The sequence below is a fragment of the Staurois parvus genome, unplaced genomic scaffold, assembly GCF_062004578.1.
Source record: "Staurois parvus isolate SC_StPar_1 unplaced genomic scaffold, SC_StPar_1.0 ptg001066l, whole genome shotgun sequence".
NCBI lineage: Eukaryota > Metazoa > Chordata > Amphibia > Anura > Ranidae > Staurois > Staurois parvus.
The window spans coordinates 2,522,162-2,544,318 of record NW_028318862.1 but is presented as its reverse complement, the minus strand read 5'-3'; the positions used below and the strand labels follow the sequence as shown (position 1 = coordinate 2,544,318).

Genomic DNA, 22,157 nt, shown 5'->3' with positions numbered 1-22,157 from the left:
GTTGGTGACCCGTTATCTTCATGCTGTTCAGGAAATCCAACGCTTCCAGGTACCGTGTATTGGATATCTGGTCTTCACCACACGCTGTGGTTCCATCTACTGTTTCCTACAGCACTACTGTGTCTGGATAATATATGATTTACATTATGCATTCTTTATTCTAGTATTGATATTTAATATACATTAAGAGATATGAAGAGATGGCTATCTAAAGAGACAAGATAGCAGTAGTGTGTGTGAGATGAGTTCTGTAAACCACCCTTTTTTTTACAACAAAGGAGCAAGGAAGTCAGAGGAAAATATGTGCAAAAAGCTGTAAGCTCCTTCCGCTGGCCAAACAGAATACTCTTTTACACAGTTTCATGATTTGCGGCTTAGACTTCTGTGACAATATATTGAACATTAATTGAAAATTAATTCACTGTATTTCTAATGATGATAGATGGAAAATAAGTATAGTCCATAGCTATACAGGTAAAAGACGCTTCTTTGTTTCTGACACCTATAGACACAAGCCTAGTGAGCCATAGTGGTATTTAGCAGGTTGAACAATTAGCACAATTCAGATTTTGCAAAGTTGAATCATACTTGGAGTGGGATTTAAAGTCAATCTGTCACATAATTTTAAAAAAGGCTAAAGCAAGCACTTACATGTAAAAAAAAAACAAAAAAACAAAAAAAAACAGAACCTTTCCTACTAATCAAACCACTGAACACTGCTCTTCTGCTGAGAAATGGCCCCCTACGTCCCACTGGGAAGCCGGTACCTCTGGGACTTTCAGTCACCTGGTCCTCCACAGCTCTTGCTGGTTCCTCCTGCTAGCCTCCATGTCACAGCAGAAGACAGTAGTAGCACAAGGCACCATTAAAAGTGGGGACCTAGAAAATAAACACTCCTGAAAGAGGGTTCAGGGAACCATTTCTCTGCAAGCAATGGAACAGCACTCAGTTGCATGGGTGGCAAAAGAGGTAAGTATGTTGTTTCTCCTTTACAGGAATGTGCTTCCTTGAGCCCTTTTAATTATGGCTTTCCACAAGAATTCGTAGTGTAAAATTTATGTAAATTCAGCTAGAAGAGCATTTGGAGGTCAGGTACTGATGCTGGATGAGAATCGCAAAAGACATTCCAGTACATCCCAATAGTGTTCAGTAGGTTTGAGGTCAAAGCTATGTGTGGACCACTCACGTTCCTCCACAACAAACTGGTCAAGCAATCGCTTTATGGAGATTAATTTGGCCATAAAGTGCACCTTGTCCTTCCATATATGTGTTACATACCATTTTGGAATATTAGAGATCGTGGCATGGAAACATACATGTGTCAATTGTATCCAGCAGCATTCGAACACACACTATTATATCACAGAAATACCAGATATAAGCTAAATTTCAGCTAATGGAAACATTTTTGTATAGCTGAGTGCATGCTATTCAGAGATACATAGTTAGTTCTGTAAACAACCTTGAAGATGGAAATTGCTTTTCTATACTCTAGGGTTATAATTATTCAGTATAGTTAATGAGGATGAAGGCAGTGTGTGAGAAGACAAAGAAATACAGACAGCAAAAATATGAATAAAGACGGAGGGTTATCTTCCGGGACCCTTTCGGTAATGTGTTACAGCTGAATGCTAGCCAGATTGCTTTAGGTTAGTTTGGGTAGAGTAGCCTTTCCCAACCAGGGTTACATCAAACCCTAGAGTCTTTCCAGAGGTTGCTAAGGGCTCCATGAACAATGAGCAATTGCTGCATCTCAGATAAGTAACCACTGACATCAATGATATTTTTAGCTATTTCTAACTGACCATAAATGTAAGGAACATTCTTCCCATTTACCATCACTGTTGTACTGTGAGCTACCAAACTCGTGAGAACCCTCTTGTGGCTGATGTGTTTCTCCTCTTCCTCAGAGCCAGCTACTTGAACCGTGTGGCTGGTGCGCCCTCTATTCCCTTGTTTTTACAGCTACTGTCTGCTGGTTCTTCCCCCAACCCTTAGAGGGCAGCAAGGCCTGTGTTGGCACTGGACACATGAAGGACCTGATACAGTTTCATCCTAGTATGCAACTCTTGAGCGAAGGGGACTATATTTATCTTTGCTTTTGCAATGGTTCACTGTAGGGATGGGGGCACCTTCCTTCCATTACAAGGTGGCATCACTACTCCTGTCAGCCCAGCTTTGGGAGCCAGGAGGTGAGGAGGAAAGAGCTGGGAGAGGTGTGGGCTGTGTTCTCTCTCCCCCTTCTCCTTGCTTCCAGTGCAATGCACCTGTATTCAGAAGCTGACAAATTTTATAAAAATGTCACACAATGACATTTCATTTAGTTCTATTGGCAGCAGCACAATGCAAGGCAGTAGATTGCCTCGCACTGCACTGAAAAAAGTGGCGCATGCAATACTTTTTTCAGCGCACACCATCACAACATGGTGGTGTGAACCAGCCATATTGGAGGCAAGGAATTTTACCTTGTCTTGTGGTAAGACTGCCTTGAAATAGCCACCCAACACAGTCCTGTTGCACTTAGTGTGAATTTAGCCTCACAAATTGTTGCAAATTAAATTAAAATTAAAAATGTAAGAGATATCAACACAAGCATGTGCCCAGTGTTAAAACTGTGCACAACCTGAATGACATGATCAGGAGCTGCACAGTGATTTTAACACGCAAGTGACTGCTGGTCATAGGATCCCCTAAGCTTCCTCATCATGACTAGGGATTGCTTTTTTTTGGGGGGGGGGGTGCAGCTTGGCATCTTTGCCCTGGGCACTGGTTCACCTTGTCCCAGCATTGTCTGCAAGGCTCTGAAACATAATTTTTGTAACCATGATGTGATTGCTGAAAAAAGATTTGGACCCTTTCTGGAAATCCTTGGTGTGCTAGTGACATAAAGGTCCTAGAATTGTCAGCCAGTTCCAAAACAATAATCACTTTATTAGTGTAAGACCTCAAAAATAACTGATGCGTTTTGGAGGAAGGGGGCTCTCCCTTTCTCGGGACTAATGTAAACTGTGGGGACTGCAGCCATTGTGCTGATACTCCTGGGGTTTCAAAGCATCTCTTTGCACCTGCAGTGCAAATTAGTGTTGAAGGGGGTTTTAACCTCCTTAGCAGTAATCCCGAGTGTAGCTCGGGATAAAATTTCTATACCAAGAGCGGTAACCCCGAGCTACACTCGGGCTTACCATGCGGCGTTGCTCAAGGGGTCCCTGCAGCACTTACCTTGTCCTTCGCTCCCGCGATGTGTCCCCTGCAGCGTCCCCGGCCATCTCCTCCGGCCGATGCCGGCATCAGGCTTCTGTGTTCCGGTCCCTGTGATGTCGGGACGTACGGGCGCCGGAACCGGCGGCAAATTTGAAATTTTTTAAAAATGTCATTTTTGCTGTCATTGCTGTTTCAATGCATTTCACATATATTTTGTCCCTACTGCTTTGTCCTGCGCCCTGCCTGCATTTTGAATGTTCTTTCTGCCTGGAAACTTAGAAAAGTCCATGGCGTCCAAAAAGCATCCCTTTACGTCAAAAGCGGTTTTAGAACAGCGATAGTAAATCAGAACCACTTGCAGAATTGAGTGATAATGATTTGTGGGGAAATTCGTCATCAGACACTGAAAACGATTCTGCGACTTTGCTCAGTGATGTGCGAATTTGCCTCTGTATTTCAAATTTCAGTGTTTTTGGTTTGATTATATTATTGAATTAAATGTATTATTATTATATGATTATTTTTTATGATTATTTATTAAATTATAATTTATGATTTTGTGTTTCAAATTTTATCATACCCGGGATGTTTACTAGACTCTTGTTCGGGCAGATTTCAGTGAGTTATTCCTAAAAATTACAGCCTACAATAAAAAACTACATATTTCCATGCAAAAAAATGGTACCGCTTTCAGCACAAAAAATTGGAAAGAATCATACCGCCAGGGAGGTTAATCTCCCACTTTTTGTAAAGAATAAAGTGGACATGTACATTTGAAACATTTGTTCCATTTTCTTCAGTGCTGCATAAACAGAAAATTTGTTTACAGCACTGCACACAGTTTTTTATTCTGCATTACTCATATTCCCTGCAATAATTTTCTCGATAAGACATTTAATGAACTGGTACTATTACATCCTATACCAGCATGAAAGACAGGGGTCATTTCAGAAGGTCAGCCCAAGCATCGGAGAGTTCAAGAGGACACATCTAATGCTCCTTGCTTTTCATTTCTGTATTGGAGAGAGAAATCTTGTTTTTCCAGCTTTGAGAGTCTTTCGAGTGGAATATTTAATGCAGGATTGATAAAACATTCATGGGCACTTTGCCGCTTTAGAAATGACAAAGTAGAAAGTAGGAAGAAACGTTCATTTAGATTTTGATAGTCCTGCTCGGAATTCGATCACATCTGTGTCTTTCATTAACATTAAACAAAAAACAGAGTTTCCTGTAAAATATCCGCCTAATGCGCTCCACGCATCAAATTGCCATTTCAGGATAAAGAGCTTTTGCTAAAAGTTGCAAGTGGTTTATAATTAAAAGAAGATGATGTACTCAATTACCTCAAAGATTTGTTTAGATTTCCCTTCTGCTATGGTTTGCTGATATTAAAGCTAAACTTCGGCAGGAGAAAAAGCTCTTAGCTGAAGGCACGTTTTCCAGATGGGTTATGAATATTGCCTTGTGTTGGAGCACCGTGCTTCTTTAGATATATGTTGACCATTCTGCCCAATAACATCATCTGCTTTGCTAATTCTGGCCCCTTGTGACCAGCAGCTCCGCTCTACACCAGTCAACCTTCCAGCCTGGTCTAGGGACCGCCCCCATGAGTGAGGACTACAAAGCAGAAGGTTCAGAAGTTCTGTATTTGCTTGTCTTGTCTTGAAATGACAGATGGTGGTCACATATTAATGTATACTAAGAGTAGAGCACTAAACAAATGACCTGTAGCCTAGTGAGTTCCATGATCCATAAAGTCCAAGTGGGTAAGACACGTGTGCAGGGGTGGACTGACAACTCATGGGGCCCCCGGGCAATAGGGGATCATGGGGCCCCTGTGTCCTTGCCCAAACTCAAAAAAGCCTATGAAAAAGTTACCAGGGGCATCTTATGGGGCCCCCTACTGACCACCGGCCCTCGGGCAGTGCCAGACTTTCCAAATGGTCAGTCCGCCCCTGCACGTGTGGCATCCTGGCAGCTTGAGTCTTCTCAGATGAGACTACTTCTTGAATTCATTGATGCAATGCTTTTCAGTGTTCCACCCCTTACTCAAGCAAAGCGGTCTTATTTAAAACAAAATTGGATGCCCTTGTTCAGGTGGGCAATCTGGGGATGGCAATACTAGGGCTCAACTGCCTAATTTTACTGTCCCGTAGCAGCACTTGTGAACAATCACTTGGAGGCCACTTCCTGTCTACATGACTACAAGTAATGGCTGCGTGGCAATTCTCAGGACAGGTTTCCTGATGGTGACAACAATGGATCATGCTTGTTTAACTTAAGAAGCCACTTGTAGCCTCCATCTGAAGGGTGACAATGCAGGTGCACAATTGGGAGACAGGTATAGATTGTTGTCACACTATAACAGAAAGTGCCTTAATGTAGCTCTAAAGACTTCGTTTTTTTTTTTACCCTAATGCAGTCTCTGCGTTAGGGTAAAAAAAACTAATCAGGATCCCACCAGCCCCTCCAAATACCTACCTGAGCCTGATCTTGATCCAGATCTGTGCCTGAGAGCAGCGGCTCTCTCTACTCTCTCCTCATAGGACAGAGAGGCAGCAGTGGGAGCAATTGGCTCCTACTGCTGTCAATCCAATCATGTGAAGAGGGAGCACAAGGCAGGGCCGAGCTGTGTGTGTCTATGGATCAAGCCAGTACGAGTGCCCCCATAGCAAGTGGCTTGCTATGTAGGCATTTGCTGAAGAGGAGGAGCCAGGAGCACCAGCGGGGTACCCCAGTAGAGGAGGATCGGAGCTGCTCTGTGCCAAACCATTGCACAGAGCAGGTAAGTATGGCATGGTTGTTATTAAAAAAAAACAAGGGTTTAGAATCACTTTAACAAGGACCATCATGGCTGGATCCTATCTTTTGTTTCATCTCACTAGGACCCCCTATCCCTAAATCTGCATTTTAAAAATGTATTCACTTCACTAAACCTTGCCAAGTAAATTAAGGTGACTAGGTATGATCACACTCCAGGCTGGAGTCAGTCTAACACTGGAGTCAACTTACCAAGTCTTCTCTGGTGTTCCAAAAAGCTCTTGAGCAGTGGCACTTCATGACTGCAGTTGGAGAAAGGTGGATGTGGGTCTAAAAGCATGAAGAAAATGTGAGGAAGGAAGGGAATAGACTAAAAGGAAGGCCTGAACTGATTGGATGCTGACCATCATACCAGAAGTGTAGATGTAGGGCAAGGGTGGCTGGACAAGAGAGGGCAGTAAGTTAGGAGTGAACTGGTTCTACAAATAGGTTGTCCTGTTTGCCCTCAACATTTGAGTGGGATAATTTATTTCATGGAAGGTTAGTAGGAAGGTGAGCTCTGAAAGAGAGATAATTGTTAAGGTAATTTACAAGAAGAGGGACTCATCTGGTGGTATAGGGACATGTTATTGTGGATGTTCTTTGGTCCCTCCCAAGGTACTCAGCAAAGCTTGCCATACACAACTCAAATTTTGGCCCATTCCTACTATAGCTGGTTCATTCAACTTTTGTCTCAGAAGCTGGGTGGAAAATTGTCATCCAAATAGTGACTGCATCCAATCAAATGTAATCACTGTTATTCTAACAGCCCGAGGCATGGATGAAGGAATCTATTAGATTTCTCACACTCAGTCTACAGGCTCAACAAGAGAAATCTATGTGTATGGCTAGCCTCAGCACTGCAATGCAGAGGGGTCCTCCAGGTGGTGTAGTGTTGCTGCGGCCCAACTTTAGGGTCATTTTGGAAATGGTAGTACTTTGGAAGAGTCCTTTCCTTGTCCTTAAAGAGTCCTTCAGAATTAGGAGTCCTTCAGCGTTTATGAAGATGGCAGTTTAGGGTGCTTGTTGGGTCATTTCAGTTGAATATTTCTCTGTTTGTGTGGGTATGCAGCACATTGTGGTGGGTCTATTACCATTCTAGGGGACCAATACTACAAGTAATAAAGCAGGTTATTTCAAATCCAATTTTTTTACGCGGTAATCAATGGATTATATATGTGATCACAATGTAAAATGTTCTCCTTTTGCTTTCTTTCCTCCTCAGGAAACTTTACTTCACTTTGGTGCACAAGAACCCCGTACATGGAAAGATTTGCACCTCCCCTGCCGGGTGCCAGGGGTCAGGATCTGATGTGTCCAACAGAGGGGCCTTCTATGTACCTACAGAGAAAGGTGAGTAAATGGCTCTTGTCTAGGCAGTATGGAACTGTCACCGGAGAGAAAGAGTAGCTGTCTGTACTGCCATCTGTATTATTTTTCCAAAAAGCTCCATCTTTTATCATTTACAAAACCTTTCTTGAGCTCCAGTCTGGTGACTTTATTTAGGATACGATGATAGCATCAGTTTGCTGCAGGCAGGAGGAAGCATTTCCTCAGTCTCCCCTAGTGATCAGACTGCAACATTGTAACTTTTTAGCAAGTTTGAAGGTGAGAGGCTTCAGCAGGGGCTGGTCTGTGTTAGACATTTGTGAACACAGTCAAGAACTGTACAGGCACCAGAATTGACATGACTCTATCCTCTCCGAGCCAGCATATCAGTCCAGGAGATAAACAGGGACCATGGGTGATGCCTTTCCATCCTTCTGGAAAGAAAAGCAGATGAAGGCATTGTTAGGGGAAGTACTCTGTGAGAGGTAATACATACCTGACACATTACTAATCATGCAAAGACTTCACATATTAAAATATATTTGATGTAAAGCTAAATTTTAGTCTGTTTATATTTTTTCTTCCTTGGTCACCCTCCCTCCTCATCAACATGCTAATGGAATTTGCAGCACAGTGGCTAAATGGTTAGCACTTCTGCCTGGCAGTACTTGGGTTATTGGTTCAAATCCCAACCACAGCACCACCTGCATGGAGTTTGCATGTTCTCCCTGTGCCTGCGTGGGTTTCCTCCAGGGTACTCCAGTTTCCTCCCACGCTCCAAAGACATGCTGGTAGGTTAATTGGCTCCTGTCTAAATTGTCCCTAGTATGTGTATGTATGAATGTGAGTTAGGGACTTTAGATTGTACACCCCTTGAGGGTTAGGGACTGATGTGAAGCGCTGCGTAAATTGATGGTGCTATATAAGTACCTGAAATAAAAAAATTATTAAATTTCCGTTTTCATGACATACCTCATTTTAGACCTATTGATGTCATCACTGGGTCTCGGTGCTTCTCTAGGCAATGCCAGCAAATCATGACTGGTGGGAGGGCTGCACATAGCTTCCTGGAAATAGGTAATGCCCACATGTGATGATGAGCCTCCACAATTGAAAGAACTGAAATCCAACTAATTAAAGGGGCGAGCCAAGAACAGTCAGGATGGAGAGGAAAGAGCTAGATAATGCTGGATGTCCTCCAGCCAGGAAATGAGGCAGGCTACAGTTGCAAGAAAAAGTATGTGAACCCCTTGTGATTACGTGGAGTTTTGCATGAATTGGGCATAAAATGTGCTCTGAACGTCATCTAAGTCACAACAATAGAAGAACACAGTCTGCTGAACATAATACTACACAAACATTAGATGTTGCCATGGTTTAATTGCACATAACATGTAAACATTCACAATGCAGGGAGGAAAAAGTATGTGAACCTTTGGACTTAATAACTGGTTGACCCTCCTTTGGCAGCAATAACCTCAACCAAACGTTTCCTGTAGTTGCAGATCAGACCTGCACAACGATCTGGAGTCATTTTGGACCACTCCTCTTCACAAAACTGTTTCAGTGTAGCAATATTCTTGGGATGTCTGGTGTGAATCGCTCTCTTAAGGTCATGCCACAGCATTTCAATCGGGTTGAGGTCAGGACTCTGACTGGGCCACTCCATAAGGCGTATTCTGTGCTGTTGCAGCCATTGTTTTGTTGAATTACTTGTATGCTTTGGGTCATTGTCCTGTTGCATCACCCATCCTCTGCGGAGCTTCAGTTGGCGGACAGATGGTCGTACGTTTTCCTGCAAAATGTCTTGATAAACTCTGGAATTCATTTTCCCATCAATGACAACAATCCGTCCAGGCCCTGAGGCAGCAAAGCAGCCCCAAACCATGATGCTCCGTCCGCCATGTTTTACAGTGGGGATGAGGTTTTGATGTTGGTGTGCTGTGCCTTTTTTTCTCCACACATAGTGTTGTGTGTTCTTCCCAAACAACTCAATCTTGGTTTCATCTGTCCACAGTATATTTTGCCAGTAGTGCTGTGGAACATCCAGGTGCTCTTTTGCAAACTTCAAACGTGCTGCAATATTCTTTTTGGACAGCAATGGCTTCCTCCGTGGTGTCCTCCCATGTACTCCATTCTTGTTTAATGTTTTCCTTATTGTAGATGTGTCAACAAAAATGTTAGCTTGTGCCAGAGATTTCTGTAGGTCTTTAGCTGACACTCTGGGATTCTTCTTTACCTCATGCAGCATTCTGCGCTGTGATCTTGCAGTCATTTTTACAGGACGACCACGCCTAGGGAGAGTAGCAACAGTGCTAAACTTTCTCCATTTGTAGACAGTCTGTCTTACCGTGGACACATGAACATCAAGGCTTTTGGAGATACTTTTGTAACCCTTTCCAGCTTCATGCAAGTCAACAATTCTTGATCGTAGGTCTTCTGAGAGCTCTTTTCTGCGAGGCATGGTTCACATCAGACAGTGCTTCTTGAAACCAGTAAACCCAAAAAGGTGTGTGTTTTTTAAGGGCAGGACAGCTGTCAGCAACACATCCAATATCATCACACTGAATGGAGTCAAGGTTGGCTCACTCCTGGCTCCAATTAGCTCTGGGAGAAGTCATTAAGCTAGGGCCTTACATACTTTTTCCTCCCTGCACTGTGAATGTTTACATGTTATGTGCAATTAAACCATGGCAACATCTAATGTTTGTGTAGTATTATGTTCAGCAGACTGTGTTCTTCTATTGTTGTGACTTAGATGACGTTCAGAGCACATTTTATGCCCAATTCATGCAAAACTCCACGTAATCCCAAGGGGTTCACATACTTTTTCTTGCAACTGTATATCTGATTGATGTAGCTTCTAATGCACATTGTGAAAAGCTCACAGTGTGCAGTAAAATCAGAGAAAGCAATTTAAGTCCAGGAAAGGAACTTGTACAAGTGTGCAAGACTGAAGGGAAGGCTGGGGTTCAGCTTTCGGTAATCCAGATCGCAGCCCCTCTGCCGGTTACTAAACTCAAGCAACACGTGCGCCGTCGGCGGAATATTAAGCAGCAGAACATAAGGGGCTCCCAGACACAGATGTGTTTTTTTATTACCGAGCTAAAGCAGATTCATAGAGCAGATAATGAAGAAGCGAAAACTCCAGCCTCACCGTATTAAACAACAATGAAGCCAACAGTTGCGGCTCATCGTTTGGCTTCCACATCTGCCAAGGAAAATATTCTTCAAATGAAAACGATGGCCCCGAATTAGCTTTTGCTGAAATAAAAATCCCAGCAAGACGCTTCCTTTATGCCTGCAACGACGACGGAAGGCGGCAATCTCCCGTATTGTACAAGCGGCTTCGAGGAGCACGGCTGTCAGCAGGACCTGGCACAGAGCAGGCGCTTCCAGTATCTGTACAAGGGCTTTGCCTGCTTCCTTCCATGGAAATACAGAATCCAAGAAAAAGGATCTCTTATTGGGGCTTCATGTACACTGCGCAGCAAAAATGATGCTTTAAGGGTGTGTGACTTTTTTTTTCTGCCTCCAATTGAAAAGAAAAAAGAAAACTTCAGTTAGATTAAGACCAGGTTCACAATGATGCAGTGCGGAATTCGAACTAGTTTCTGTGCAATTTCTGCACTGCAACATAATCGCACCCCATGCATGCGAACCACTATGGGTTCTTATGTTAGTGTTACTAAACCCAGGAGCCTGCATTCACTATATCTGGTCTCCTTGGACCCTGCATTCACTATATCTGGTCTCCCCGGACCCTGCATTCACTAGATCCGGTCTCCCTGGACCCTGCATTCACTATATCTGGTCTTCCCGGACCCTGTATTCACTAGATCTGGTCTCCCCAGACCCTGCATTCACTATATCCGGTCTCCCCGGACCCTGCATTCACTATATCCGGTCTCCCCGGACCCTGCATTCACTATATCCGCTCTCCCCGAACCCTGCATTCACTATATCCGGTCTCCCCGGACCCTGCATTCACTATATCCGGTCTCCCCGGACCCTGCATTCACTATATCTGCTCTCCCTGGACCCTGCATTCACTCATTCACTATATCCAGTCTCCCGGACGCTGCATTCACTATATCTGCTCTCCCCGGACCCTGCATTCACTCATTCACTATATCCGCTCTCCCCGGACCCTGCATTCACTATATCTGCTCTCCCCGGACCCTGCATTCACTCATGCACTATATCTGGTCTCCCCGGACCCTGCATTCACTATATCTGCTCTCCCCGGACCCTGCATTCACTATATCTGCTCTCCCCGGACCCTGCATTCACTCATTCACTATATCTGCTCTCCCCGGACTCTGCATTCACTCATTCACTATATCTGCTCTCCCCGGACCCTGCATTCACTCATTCACTATATCCAGTTTACCAGGCGCTGCATTCACTATATTCAGTCTCCCCGGACGCTGCTTTAAGTATATCCGGTCTCCCCGGACCCTGCATTCACTATATCTGGTCTCCCCGGACCCTGCATTCACTATATCTGGTCTCCCCGGACCCTGCATTCACTATATCTGGTCTCCCCGGACCCTGCATTCACTATATCCGGTCTCCCCGGACCCTCCATTCACTATATCCAATCTCAACGGACCCTGCATTCACTATATCCGGTCTCCCTGGACCCTGCATTCACTATATCCGCTCTCCCCGGACCCTGCATTCACTATATCTGCTCTCCCCGGACTCTGCATTCACTATATCCGCTCTCCCCGGACCCTGCAGTCACTATATCCGGTCTCCCCGGACCCTGCATTCACTATATCCGCTCTCCCCGGACCCTGCATTCACTATATCCGCTCTCCCCGGACTCTGCATTCACTATATCCGCTCTCCCCGGACCCTGCAGTCACTATATCCGGTCTCCCCGGACCCTTCAGTCACTATATCCGGTCTCCCCGGACCCTGCATTCACTATATCTGGTCTCCCCGGACCCTGCATTCACTATATCCGCTCTCCCCGGACCCTGCAGTCACTATATCCAGTCTCCCTGGACCCTGCATTCACTATATCCACTCTCCCCGGACCCTGCATTCACTATATCTGGTCTCCCACAGTACACAGAACATGGAAATGCAATTATTTTAGTAAATATAAACTAATACTGCTAAATATCTTTTCTCATCAGCAGTATATAGCAGTCTTGTGACTTCTATCAGTGTCCAGCCGAGCACTGGTTATAGCTTGTAGACGGGGTTTTCATTCTGCTCTAGGAGGATGCAGAACCCCTGACATCTGTCTGAACAGTGCTGATTAGCCCTGTGCTGATCATATGTACTCTCCAAAGAAAAAAAAAAACCTCTCTAGCAATACACATCAAACTGAGCATGTACATGCCTACGATTCAGTCTTGAGATAAGTGGTGGTCGCTTGAAAAAGGGTAGGAACAGAGAAGAAAGGATCAAACAGCTTTTTCACACAATGCAGAGGATTAACCCCTTAGTTTCCACAGTGAGTATAACAAGCATGCTTTACTGCATATACAGACTGATTTACTGTTGTGGGTTTAGTAACACTTTAAGTTAACAACACCCCCCAAATCGGTTCGCAGAACATGGTGTGATGTGCAGAATCGGATCGCATGGGTGTGAATACAAAAAAAAAGGGTCTTGCGCTATTTTGGTGTGGATGCGGCGTGATCTGAGCCATATAAAATGTATGTGATTTGCACAGGAATGCAGAATCACATGCGATGTGCCGCACGGCATCAGTGTGAACCCGGGCTAAAAGAGGAGAAAAGGAAGGAGGAAGAAATTACCTATACAATATATAAATAATACATACCTACAGTTTTTTGTTATTTGTTTATTTCACATTTGTAAGTTCAGACCAAACAAAATACAATGTAACAATATTGTTACATTGTACAGTATTTATTAACCAGTTCCCGTCCAGCCTATAGCAATTTAGTGCCCTCCCGCCACGAGCCTCACGTGCAGCCATGCCACCAGACACAGCCAATGACTGATAAGTGTTACGACCCGCTGCCAGTACCATGTGATCGCTGTGACCAATCACAGCAGACCAGATGACAATTGTAAACAATGAATGGCTTTGAGTCATGCCATTCACTGCCACAATTCAGTTGTTAGCTGTGATTGGTCACAGTGATCACATGGTACAGATAGGACCAATCACACCTAACCACAACAATACAAACTGAATGAATCGATTTCATTCAGTAAAATGCTTCCTTTTAGCAGGGAATCCCTGCTATAAGCAATCATAATGTGTACAAAAAGAAAAACCTGATCACTTCCCCAGAGTAGTGTTATTATGGTAACATTAGATTACTCTGCTCACTGTGTTTAAAAAAAATCATAAAAAGAAAAAATAATAAAAACTAAAAAAAAAAAATACAAAAAAATGATTACACTTTTTTTTGTACTGCACCAAAAAAATAAAATTAATTTCTTAATTTTCCAAAAACTTACAACTTCAAAAAACTCACCATGCCTCTTACTAAATACTTTGGACTATCTGCTTTCCAAAAACAAAAAAGGGTAATTTGGGGGATATCTGTACTGTCCTGACATTTTTGGGCCTCAAGAAATGAGATAGGGATAGGCCATCGGTGCATCAGGACTGATTGATTTTCAGATTTATATACCATAGTTTGCAGACTCTATAATGTTCCCACAGACTAAGTAATATACAGTGATTTGGGTTATTTTCAGTACATTTTGGCCTAAATTTATGAAGAAATATTATTTATTTGCAAAATCTTATAACAGAAACAAAGAAAATCTCTTTTTATCCAAATTTGTGGTCTTTTTTCATTTATTTAGCAAAAAAAAAAACAGTAGTGATTAAATACCGCCAAAAGAAAGCTCTATTTGTGTGAACAAAATGATAAAAATTTGGTTACAGTGTTGCATGACCGCACAATTGTCATTCAAACTGTGAGAGCGCTGAAAGCTGAAAATTGGCCTGGGCACGAAGGGGTAAAAGCTCCCAGTATTGAAGTGGTTAAGAAGTAACTCCACTTTTGTTGAGAAAAAATAGTTCCCCTCTGGGTGATCTCTGTACATTGCAGGGATTGTAACAAACTTTGTTGCAGATTTCTACCTTTTGTCATTCTGTAGTAATTGCTGTTTGTTTGTCTGTGTCCATGTGCAGAGGGAATCTGGATAGGAGTGGTTTTATAATTATCAATCAGCTGCTATACTTGCAGGGTTCTAATGAGGAAAGTGGCAGGGTCTGCATCCCTTTAGACGTGATTTCCCCTTGGGAGTATTTTACCAAAGTTGACATTTTTGCTGCAGAGGATACCTGAAATATGACTTGTATCTTAGTGCAGACTTCTGGGAAAATCAGTAAACCAATCACACAGGCAGGTAATTATGTTTCTGAGGGGTGTTGTATACAATCTGTGTACAGAACACCTCCAGGGAGCCATATTGCATTTTACAGAAAATTACAGCATTGCAGATTGAAAAGGAAAGGTCATTTTTAATAACATTTAATTACAATATGACTTGTGTTGCGATTTTATATTCAATATTTTTTTTATTTGCTATGTTTTTCCTACAAAAGTGAAGTTACCCTTTAATGAAGCCTGTGACCAGTGATTGCAAATTGAGGCTAGGTGCACACTTTGTGCATGCACATGCGGTTCGACAGGTTTCCTTGTGTTTCCATGCGTGGCATGTAGGGTAGCCCATTCATTTCAATGGACTGCCCTACGTATGTGCAACTCTCACCCTTTTGAGAAATCATGCTGCACCAAAATGGATGGTGCTACGGCACCATGTGCTTTGGCATGCAGCAAAAACACGCGCGCTCCCAGATGCGTGGTAGTGCCATGAAAAATTAGGCTGCATTCAAACCTTTACATTTCCTAACCACGCAACAAAACGTACAAGAACACGCAAAAAACATGCAGCAAATGTGCGTCACACTTGTGACGCCATTAATTGTTAATGGCACCTGAAACGCAGTCAGAAGAAGCACTACAAAAGTGGCAAAATACACAACGAAAAAACACGCGAAGCTCGACTTTCAAAAATAGCTTGGAAGCGTCTTTGGCGCATTCGTTGTGAATAGGGCAGCCCATTCAAGTGAATAGGTTTCCCTATGCACAACACACAGAAATGCGCAAAAATCACATACAAAAATGTGAGTGGGAGCGCTGGTTCCTGATACGTGAAGTGTGAATGTGGCCTTAGGCTAGGTACATACTTTGTGCGTGCCCAAGTGGTTCTGCGTGTTTCTGTGCGTTGCATGTAAGGTAGCCTATTAATTTTAGGAGCCTGCCCTATACACAAGAATCATTCAGAAGACGTCCCTGACCCTTTTGAGAAATCTTACCAAAACGCATGGTGCTGCTGCACCATTCCTCTAGGCGTGTGCAAAAAATATGCGTGGTGTTGCCATTAAAACTTAGGCTAGGTTTACCCGTTGCTTTGGTGGCAAATTTTGGTTTATTTCCTTTATGTTCACCTGGTGATCCTGCCAGTTACACACTTCCTGTCCTGGGGTGACAATGCTCACTCACCTACAGAGGAAGGCCTGGAGCTGGAGGCAAAGCTTAAGTGAAAGGCCGACATGACTAGGCTTGCAGTAGGATGTGCCAAGTGAAGGGTTAATATTACAATTTGTCTAAAGTTGCAGGAGCTAACCTGGTTGGAGAGAGAAGAGGTGGAGTAGGGTGGACAGAGTGGGATCAAGCTGGAGTAGAAGGGGTGGTGACCTTTGCGGTCAGTTGGAGAGGTGACTGGACAGTGAGGGATGAGCTTTCCTGCCTCCCCTCTCTACGTTTATGTGAAGTTTGGCCCATTTCTTTGTTGGTTTCTTCTTTTGCCAAGTTTCCTTTAGGTGTGGACTGGGTGGACTGACAACTCATGGGGCCCCCAGGCAATAGGGGATCATGGGGCCCCCAGGCAATAGGGGATCATGGGGCCCCTGTATCCTTGCCTAAACTCAAAAAAGCCTATGAAAAAGGTACCAGGGGCATCTCATGGGGCCCCTGCTGGCCCTCGGGCAGTGCCCGAGTTTCCAAATGGTCAGTCCGCCCCTGGGTATCGTTCTTGCTGTGGTTCTGTATTGAGAATGGTGCTCTTTGGAATTTGTCATAGCAGGTGGCAGGGGTTGCAGGGTCTTCGAAGGCGTTAGATGTTTGGTAAATTTGGAAAATAGTTGGGTTGGGCTCATCACAGGTATGGGTGTACCTTCCTTATTTAAGCTAAGGCATTAAGGTACTAATGGTTGTGGGGCTGTATTGAGGATGGATTGATTGTTTAATTGTCCTCGAGCCGGTGTAGTTGTGGCTGAGGGCCTTTAGGTGAAATTGTAGGAGATACAGCCGGTTGGTATACATAAAGGTGCCTTCCCAGACCCTAGACCTAAAAGAGGTCAGTCTTTGGATGGTTGTAATAATTTCTATAATGAAAAATTTTGAAAAAAAAGTTGTATTTTGTAAGTTTCTATGTTGTAATTTAATAAATGGTGGCTATGGCCTTTTCAACCCCAAAAAATAATGTTCCTAGTGGCTTGTTTTAAGAAAAAGGGGAATTTGGTTGGGTGGGGGAAGGGCTTAATAAAAAGTCCACACAGCTGCAATCAGGGGTGTATTTACCACAAGGCAAACAAGGCACTTGCCTAGGGTGGCATTTTTCAGGGGGGCAGCACCTTCCCCCCCAGAAGAAGGGATGAAAGAAGGGACACGCGTGCCATAGGAACCAGGTGGGACCTGAGAGAGGCTGCTTGTTGGTCTATGTATAGCCTGACTCTCATTCCTGGGGATGTCTGGAGCTGTGAAGATGAGTGTCTTTCTCTATCGCTGGGGGGACAGTGGAAGGCTCTCCCAGGTGGGGGGCAGGGGTGTTGTTGGTTAATGTCAGGCTCTCTGTGGGTGGTGTTGGTCGGTGTCCATGGGGGCAGATGATTTTTGTGTTATGTAGGGGAGCACAATACCTAAATACACCCCTGGCTGCAATACATAGCAATGCCTTAGTCATGTATCTATGAAGAAGCAGGTTGTCACCCTAGGCTGCTCTTCTGGTTTGGACTACACACTCCTCCCCTTCCCTTATCTCCATTACATAGGGAGATGTTTTGTAGTTCACAGAAGGGAACTGAAAACATGTTTGAGATTTCAGTTCAGGTCACAAGAAGGACACTAGATTTCCAGCAGCATTAATAGGTATGTTTGTGTACTTGCAGAAATATATATTATCCATCTTTTTTTTTCCTTCAGCCACTTCAAAGAAGTTGTCACCAACTCTGGATTTTAACCCTTGCCTGAACACAGCCTGCGGGAAGCCTGCTGTCCGGCCTCTAGTAGACACCGGTGCTATGGTGTTTGTGGTGTTCGGAATTCGAGGGATAAATCGGACCAGGATACCGGATAACCATGTACTGGGTGAACTGGTAGGGGAAATAATATCATTATCTGGATACAGAAAACCTGATTTATCAAAATTGCCAGTAATGGTAATCTACTTCATTGTCTAGCTGTGGTTTCCTATTTCAGTGATTTGTGTTGGATGCTGTAAGGCCTTACTGCTTTGTATATACACAGGAGAGAGAATAGAATAGCACAAGTAGCATGAAAGTCCACTTTTTTTTGGCCACAGAATTAACAGCAAATATCTAATGCGTTTCGGGGGGCATTGCCTGTCAACCTTCATCAGGTCTGAAGATATAGTTAAGTAACAATCCATTTGATATCACTGCTTGGTAGTGCTGCCACATTTGGAAATAGCCGTTCAGGAGGGGAAGGACACAAGCCTGTGCACTAGGCAATGATGAGGCGCTCATCATTGCCTAGTGGACCAACTGCAGCGAGCACAGGCTTGTGTTCTTCCCCTCCTGAGCGGCTATTTCCAAATGTGGCAGCACTACCAAGCAGTGAGGGGTATTTGACCAGATCTGACCAGACCCACATAAGGATCCTTGATGTCCTGAGGTTATCTACTCTAAATGCGCATTGTGATTGCGTATCTGGTGAGTGCGCAATCTTTACACATCTATCACCTCACCCACGGATCCAGCCATTGGATTTTTGAAGATCATCTGGGATCTTTTTGTACTCACGCTACAGACTGTATTTGGTTTAGTGCCCAAACACCTACTAGTCACCAATTGGTGACGTTTCTATTTGCACCTTGTTATTGAATTTTCATTTTATTGTATTTTATTGTATTTTATATGAGGATGTTTGAATACAATATGTTCATACGATTTAACGGATCATTGTAGCGCTGCACCCTGCTTTATTCTGAATATCCTGTTTTGCACTCCGGTTTTTTTAACTCCACTTAGTCAAAGGTCCAACAAGCAAAATACAGGCAAGCTCAAGAATGAGCATGCTCAGAGTGAGCTCTACAGCAAGTTATATAGTACCTGTATCACATGTGACCAATTAACCCCTCCCCTTAATTAACAGACTGAAGGAAGGCAATGAAAAGAAGAAAAAAAAATGCTATTTAAAAACTGACAGAAAAAGTGATTTAAAAAAGTAAAAGTGTTTAGCAAGATCCAAAGAAGAAAATAAAACAACAACAGGCACCAGCAATCACCAGCAGTCGAGTAAAACTTTTTCACTCTCCACTCAAATTTCCCACTCTTTTTAGCTATCAGCAGGGGCAGACTGACCATTTGAGCACTTGGGCACTGCCCGAGGGCCCGGGGTCAGTAGGAGGCCCCATGAGATGCCCCTGGTACCTTTCATTGGCTTTTTCATAGGCTTTTTAGGGTGTGGGTAAGGACACAGGGGCCCCATGATCCCCTATTGCCCGGGGGCCCCATGAGTTGTCAGTACGCCCCTGGCTATCAGCCAGCAAAAAATGTTTTGGAGATAATCATATGCATATTATGATGTTCCCACCCTTCAGCTGGATTTAACCTGAAACAAAATCAGCAATATCAATATAAGTCCAACAAAAGTCCACATACACTATATTGCCCCAAGTATCGGGCCGCCTGCCTTTACACGCACATGAACTTTAATGGCATCCCAGTCTTAGTCCGTAGGGTTCAATATAGAGTTGGCCCCGCCCTTTACAGCTATAACAGCTTCAACTCTTCTGGGAAAGCTGTCCGCAAGGTTTCGGAGGGTGTCTATGGGAAGGTTGGACCATTCTTCCAGAAGCACATTTGTGAGGTCAGGCACTGATGTCGGGGGAGGAGGCCTGGCTCACAGTCTCCGCTCTAATTCATCCCAAAGGTGTTCTATGGGGTTGAGGTCAGGTCTCTGTGCAGGCCAGTCAAGTTCCTCCACCCCAAACTGGCTCCTCCATGTCTTTATGGACCTTGCTTTGTGCAATCTCCCCTCCACCAAACTTTACACTTGGCACAATGCAGTCAGGCAAGTACCGTTCTCCTGGCAACCGCCAAACACAAACATGTCCATCAGATTGCCAGAGAAGCGTGATTCGTCACACCAGAGAACACGTCTTCACTGCTCTAGAGTCCAGTGGCGACATGCTTTACACCACTACATCCACCGCTTTGCATTGTACTTGGTGATGTAAGGGTTGGATGCAGCTGCTCGGCCATGGAAACCCATTATATGAAGGTCTCTACACACTGTTGTTGTGCTAATCTGAAGGCCACACCAAGTTTGGAGGTCTTTAGCTATTGACTCTGCAGACAGTTGGCGACTTCTGCGCACTGTGCGCTTCAGCATGCGCTGACCCCGCTCTGTTCCCAGTTGCTTCCACTTTGTTATAATACCACTAACAGTTGACCGTGGAATATTTAGTCAGCAACCATTCTTTCACAAATGTTTGTAGAAGCAGTCTGCATGCCTAGGTGCTTGATTTTATACCTGTTGCCATGGAGGCGATTGGGAAACCTAAATCCAATGATTTGGAGGGCTGGCCCAATACTTTTGGCAATATAGTGTAGATCTGTGAAAATCCTGTGGTGGGAAAACACCAGCAAGTGTAGAAATTGTGTGCAAGCTAAAAACCCCTACTAAAAGAAATTTGCCTTGGGCACATTCTCACTTCAATACATTGATCCCCATCACAAAAGTCAAATCGCGCACATGTATAGTAAATACAATCCATGAATCTTCAGATGGATCACCCCACATTTTATCTAGTGATGCATTGATATATCGGCCGCCAAAAATGTTCGGCTGAAAATAGGGTTATCAGTGTTTTGTCATTAGAAAAAGAAAAGGTGCTGATTATGACAATTTACTTCAATGCAAAATGGCGTCCTATTTATTTCAATGCAAAATTGCATCCCATTGACTTCAATACAAATTTGTGTCCAATTGACTGCAATGCAAAACTGTGTCCTATCGATTTCAATGCAAAATCGCGTCCTATTTATTTCAGTGCAAAATTGCATCCCATTGACTTCACTGCAAAATAATGTCCCGTTGATTTAAAAAAAGCTTCATCTCATTTGCTAAGCTCTGGAGCAACTGCACTTGCAATGTGCACAGTCTATTTGCCTTTAATAAATTATCCCCATTGTGTGAGAACAGGAAGACACTTAACAGGATAGCAGTTTTCAGACTCTGGTAACACTTATTATGGAAGTTGTCATTGTGTGACGTTTGTTTTTTGCCCTCTTTGTGTCTTTTCCGGAAAGGGCAGGGTGATCTACGATGACAAGTTTGACCTCTTTAAAGAAATCGGTAACCTGTGCAGTCTGTGCAAGGTCATCGCCAGCAACAGGGATTTGGTGAAGCCGGGCGGAGCTCAGTGCCTCCCTTCAGGTAATTCTTTTTGATGCGTTTGGCCTCAAGACAAAAACATATCCTGTAAAGGAGCTGGGACAGCATTTCCTGTAGTTTATTCTGCTTATATTATTATTATTATACAGTATTTATATAGCGCCAAAGGGTTTGCTCAGCACTGTACAGTAGCAAGGAGGACAGAACATGAGACAAGACAGTAACAATACAATACACGAGGGGTTCGAGGGCCCTGCTCTTTCAAGCTTACAATCTAGGAGGGAGGGGAAGGTGGTACAGGAGGAGATGGCTGTGGGGGATGGAGTGGTGGGAGGAGTGGAGGAGGTTAGTTGTTAGGTGAGGTCGGGTGTTAGGTGAGGTTGGGGTAGGCTTCCCTGAAGAGGAGGGTTTTCAGGGTGCGCCTGAAGGTGAGGAGGGTGGGTGACAGTCTGATGGATTGGGGTAGGGAGTTCCAGAGGATGGTGGAAGTCCTGGAGAAGTCCTGCAATCGGGCGTGGGAGGAGGAGACCAGGGAGCTAGAGAGTAGGAGGTCCTGTGAGGAGCGAAGGGCACGGGTAGGGTAGTATCTGGGTATCAGGTCAGTTATGTAGTTTGGGGCGGCGTTGTGAATGGCTTTGTAGGTCAGGGTTAGCAGTTTGAATTTGATGCGTTGGGCAATCGGGAGCCAATGAAGGGATTGGCAGAGGGGGGTGGCAGATGTGGAGCGCTTGGTGAGGTGGATGAGTCTAGCCGCTGAGTTTAGGATCGACTGGAGTGGGGATCGCGTTCGTTTGGGTAGGCCAGTGAGAAGGGAGTTGCCGTAGTCCAGGCGTGAGATGATGAGGGAGTGTACGAGTTGTTTGGTGGTGTCTGGGGTGAGGAACGTGCGTATCTTGGAGATGTTGCAGAGGTGGAGCCTGCAAGATCTAGATAGCAGAATTTTCCCTTCTCTGGTTTATCATCTCCCCCATCTATAACATGCCAATGACATTTCTAAATAAAACTTTTCTATTTTCATGACATACCTTTTTTAGACCCATTGGCATAATCACTGAGTCTCTGTGCTTCTCTATACAATGCAGGCAGATCATGGCTGTGGGAGGGACTGGTAAGGTGCTGTACGTAGCTTCCTAAAAATATCACAGCACCCTGCCCCAGTACTCCTCTTCA

General features: G+C 44.1%; 1 protein-coding gene across 1 annotated transcript in view; it reads left to right on the top strand.

The window, feature by feature from the left end:
- The window catches only part of DISP3 (dispatched RND transporter family member 3), a 205,456-nt gene that overhangs the window by 159,837 nt on the left and 23,462 nt on the right, over positions 1-22,157 (top strand). The window contains exons 14-16 of the mRNA XM_089658398.1: positions 7,226-7,353; positions 17,550-17,722; positions 20,903-21,029. Of these exons, the coding sequence (XP_089514524.1) occupies positions 7,226-7,353; positions 17,550-17,722; positions 20,903-21,029 (428 nt within the window). The remainder of the gene's footprint in view (positions 1-7,225; positions 7,354-17,549; positions 17,723-20,902; positions 21,030-22,157) is intronic.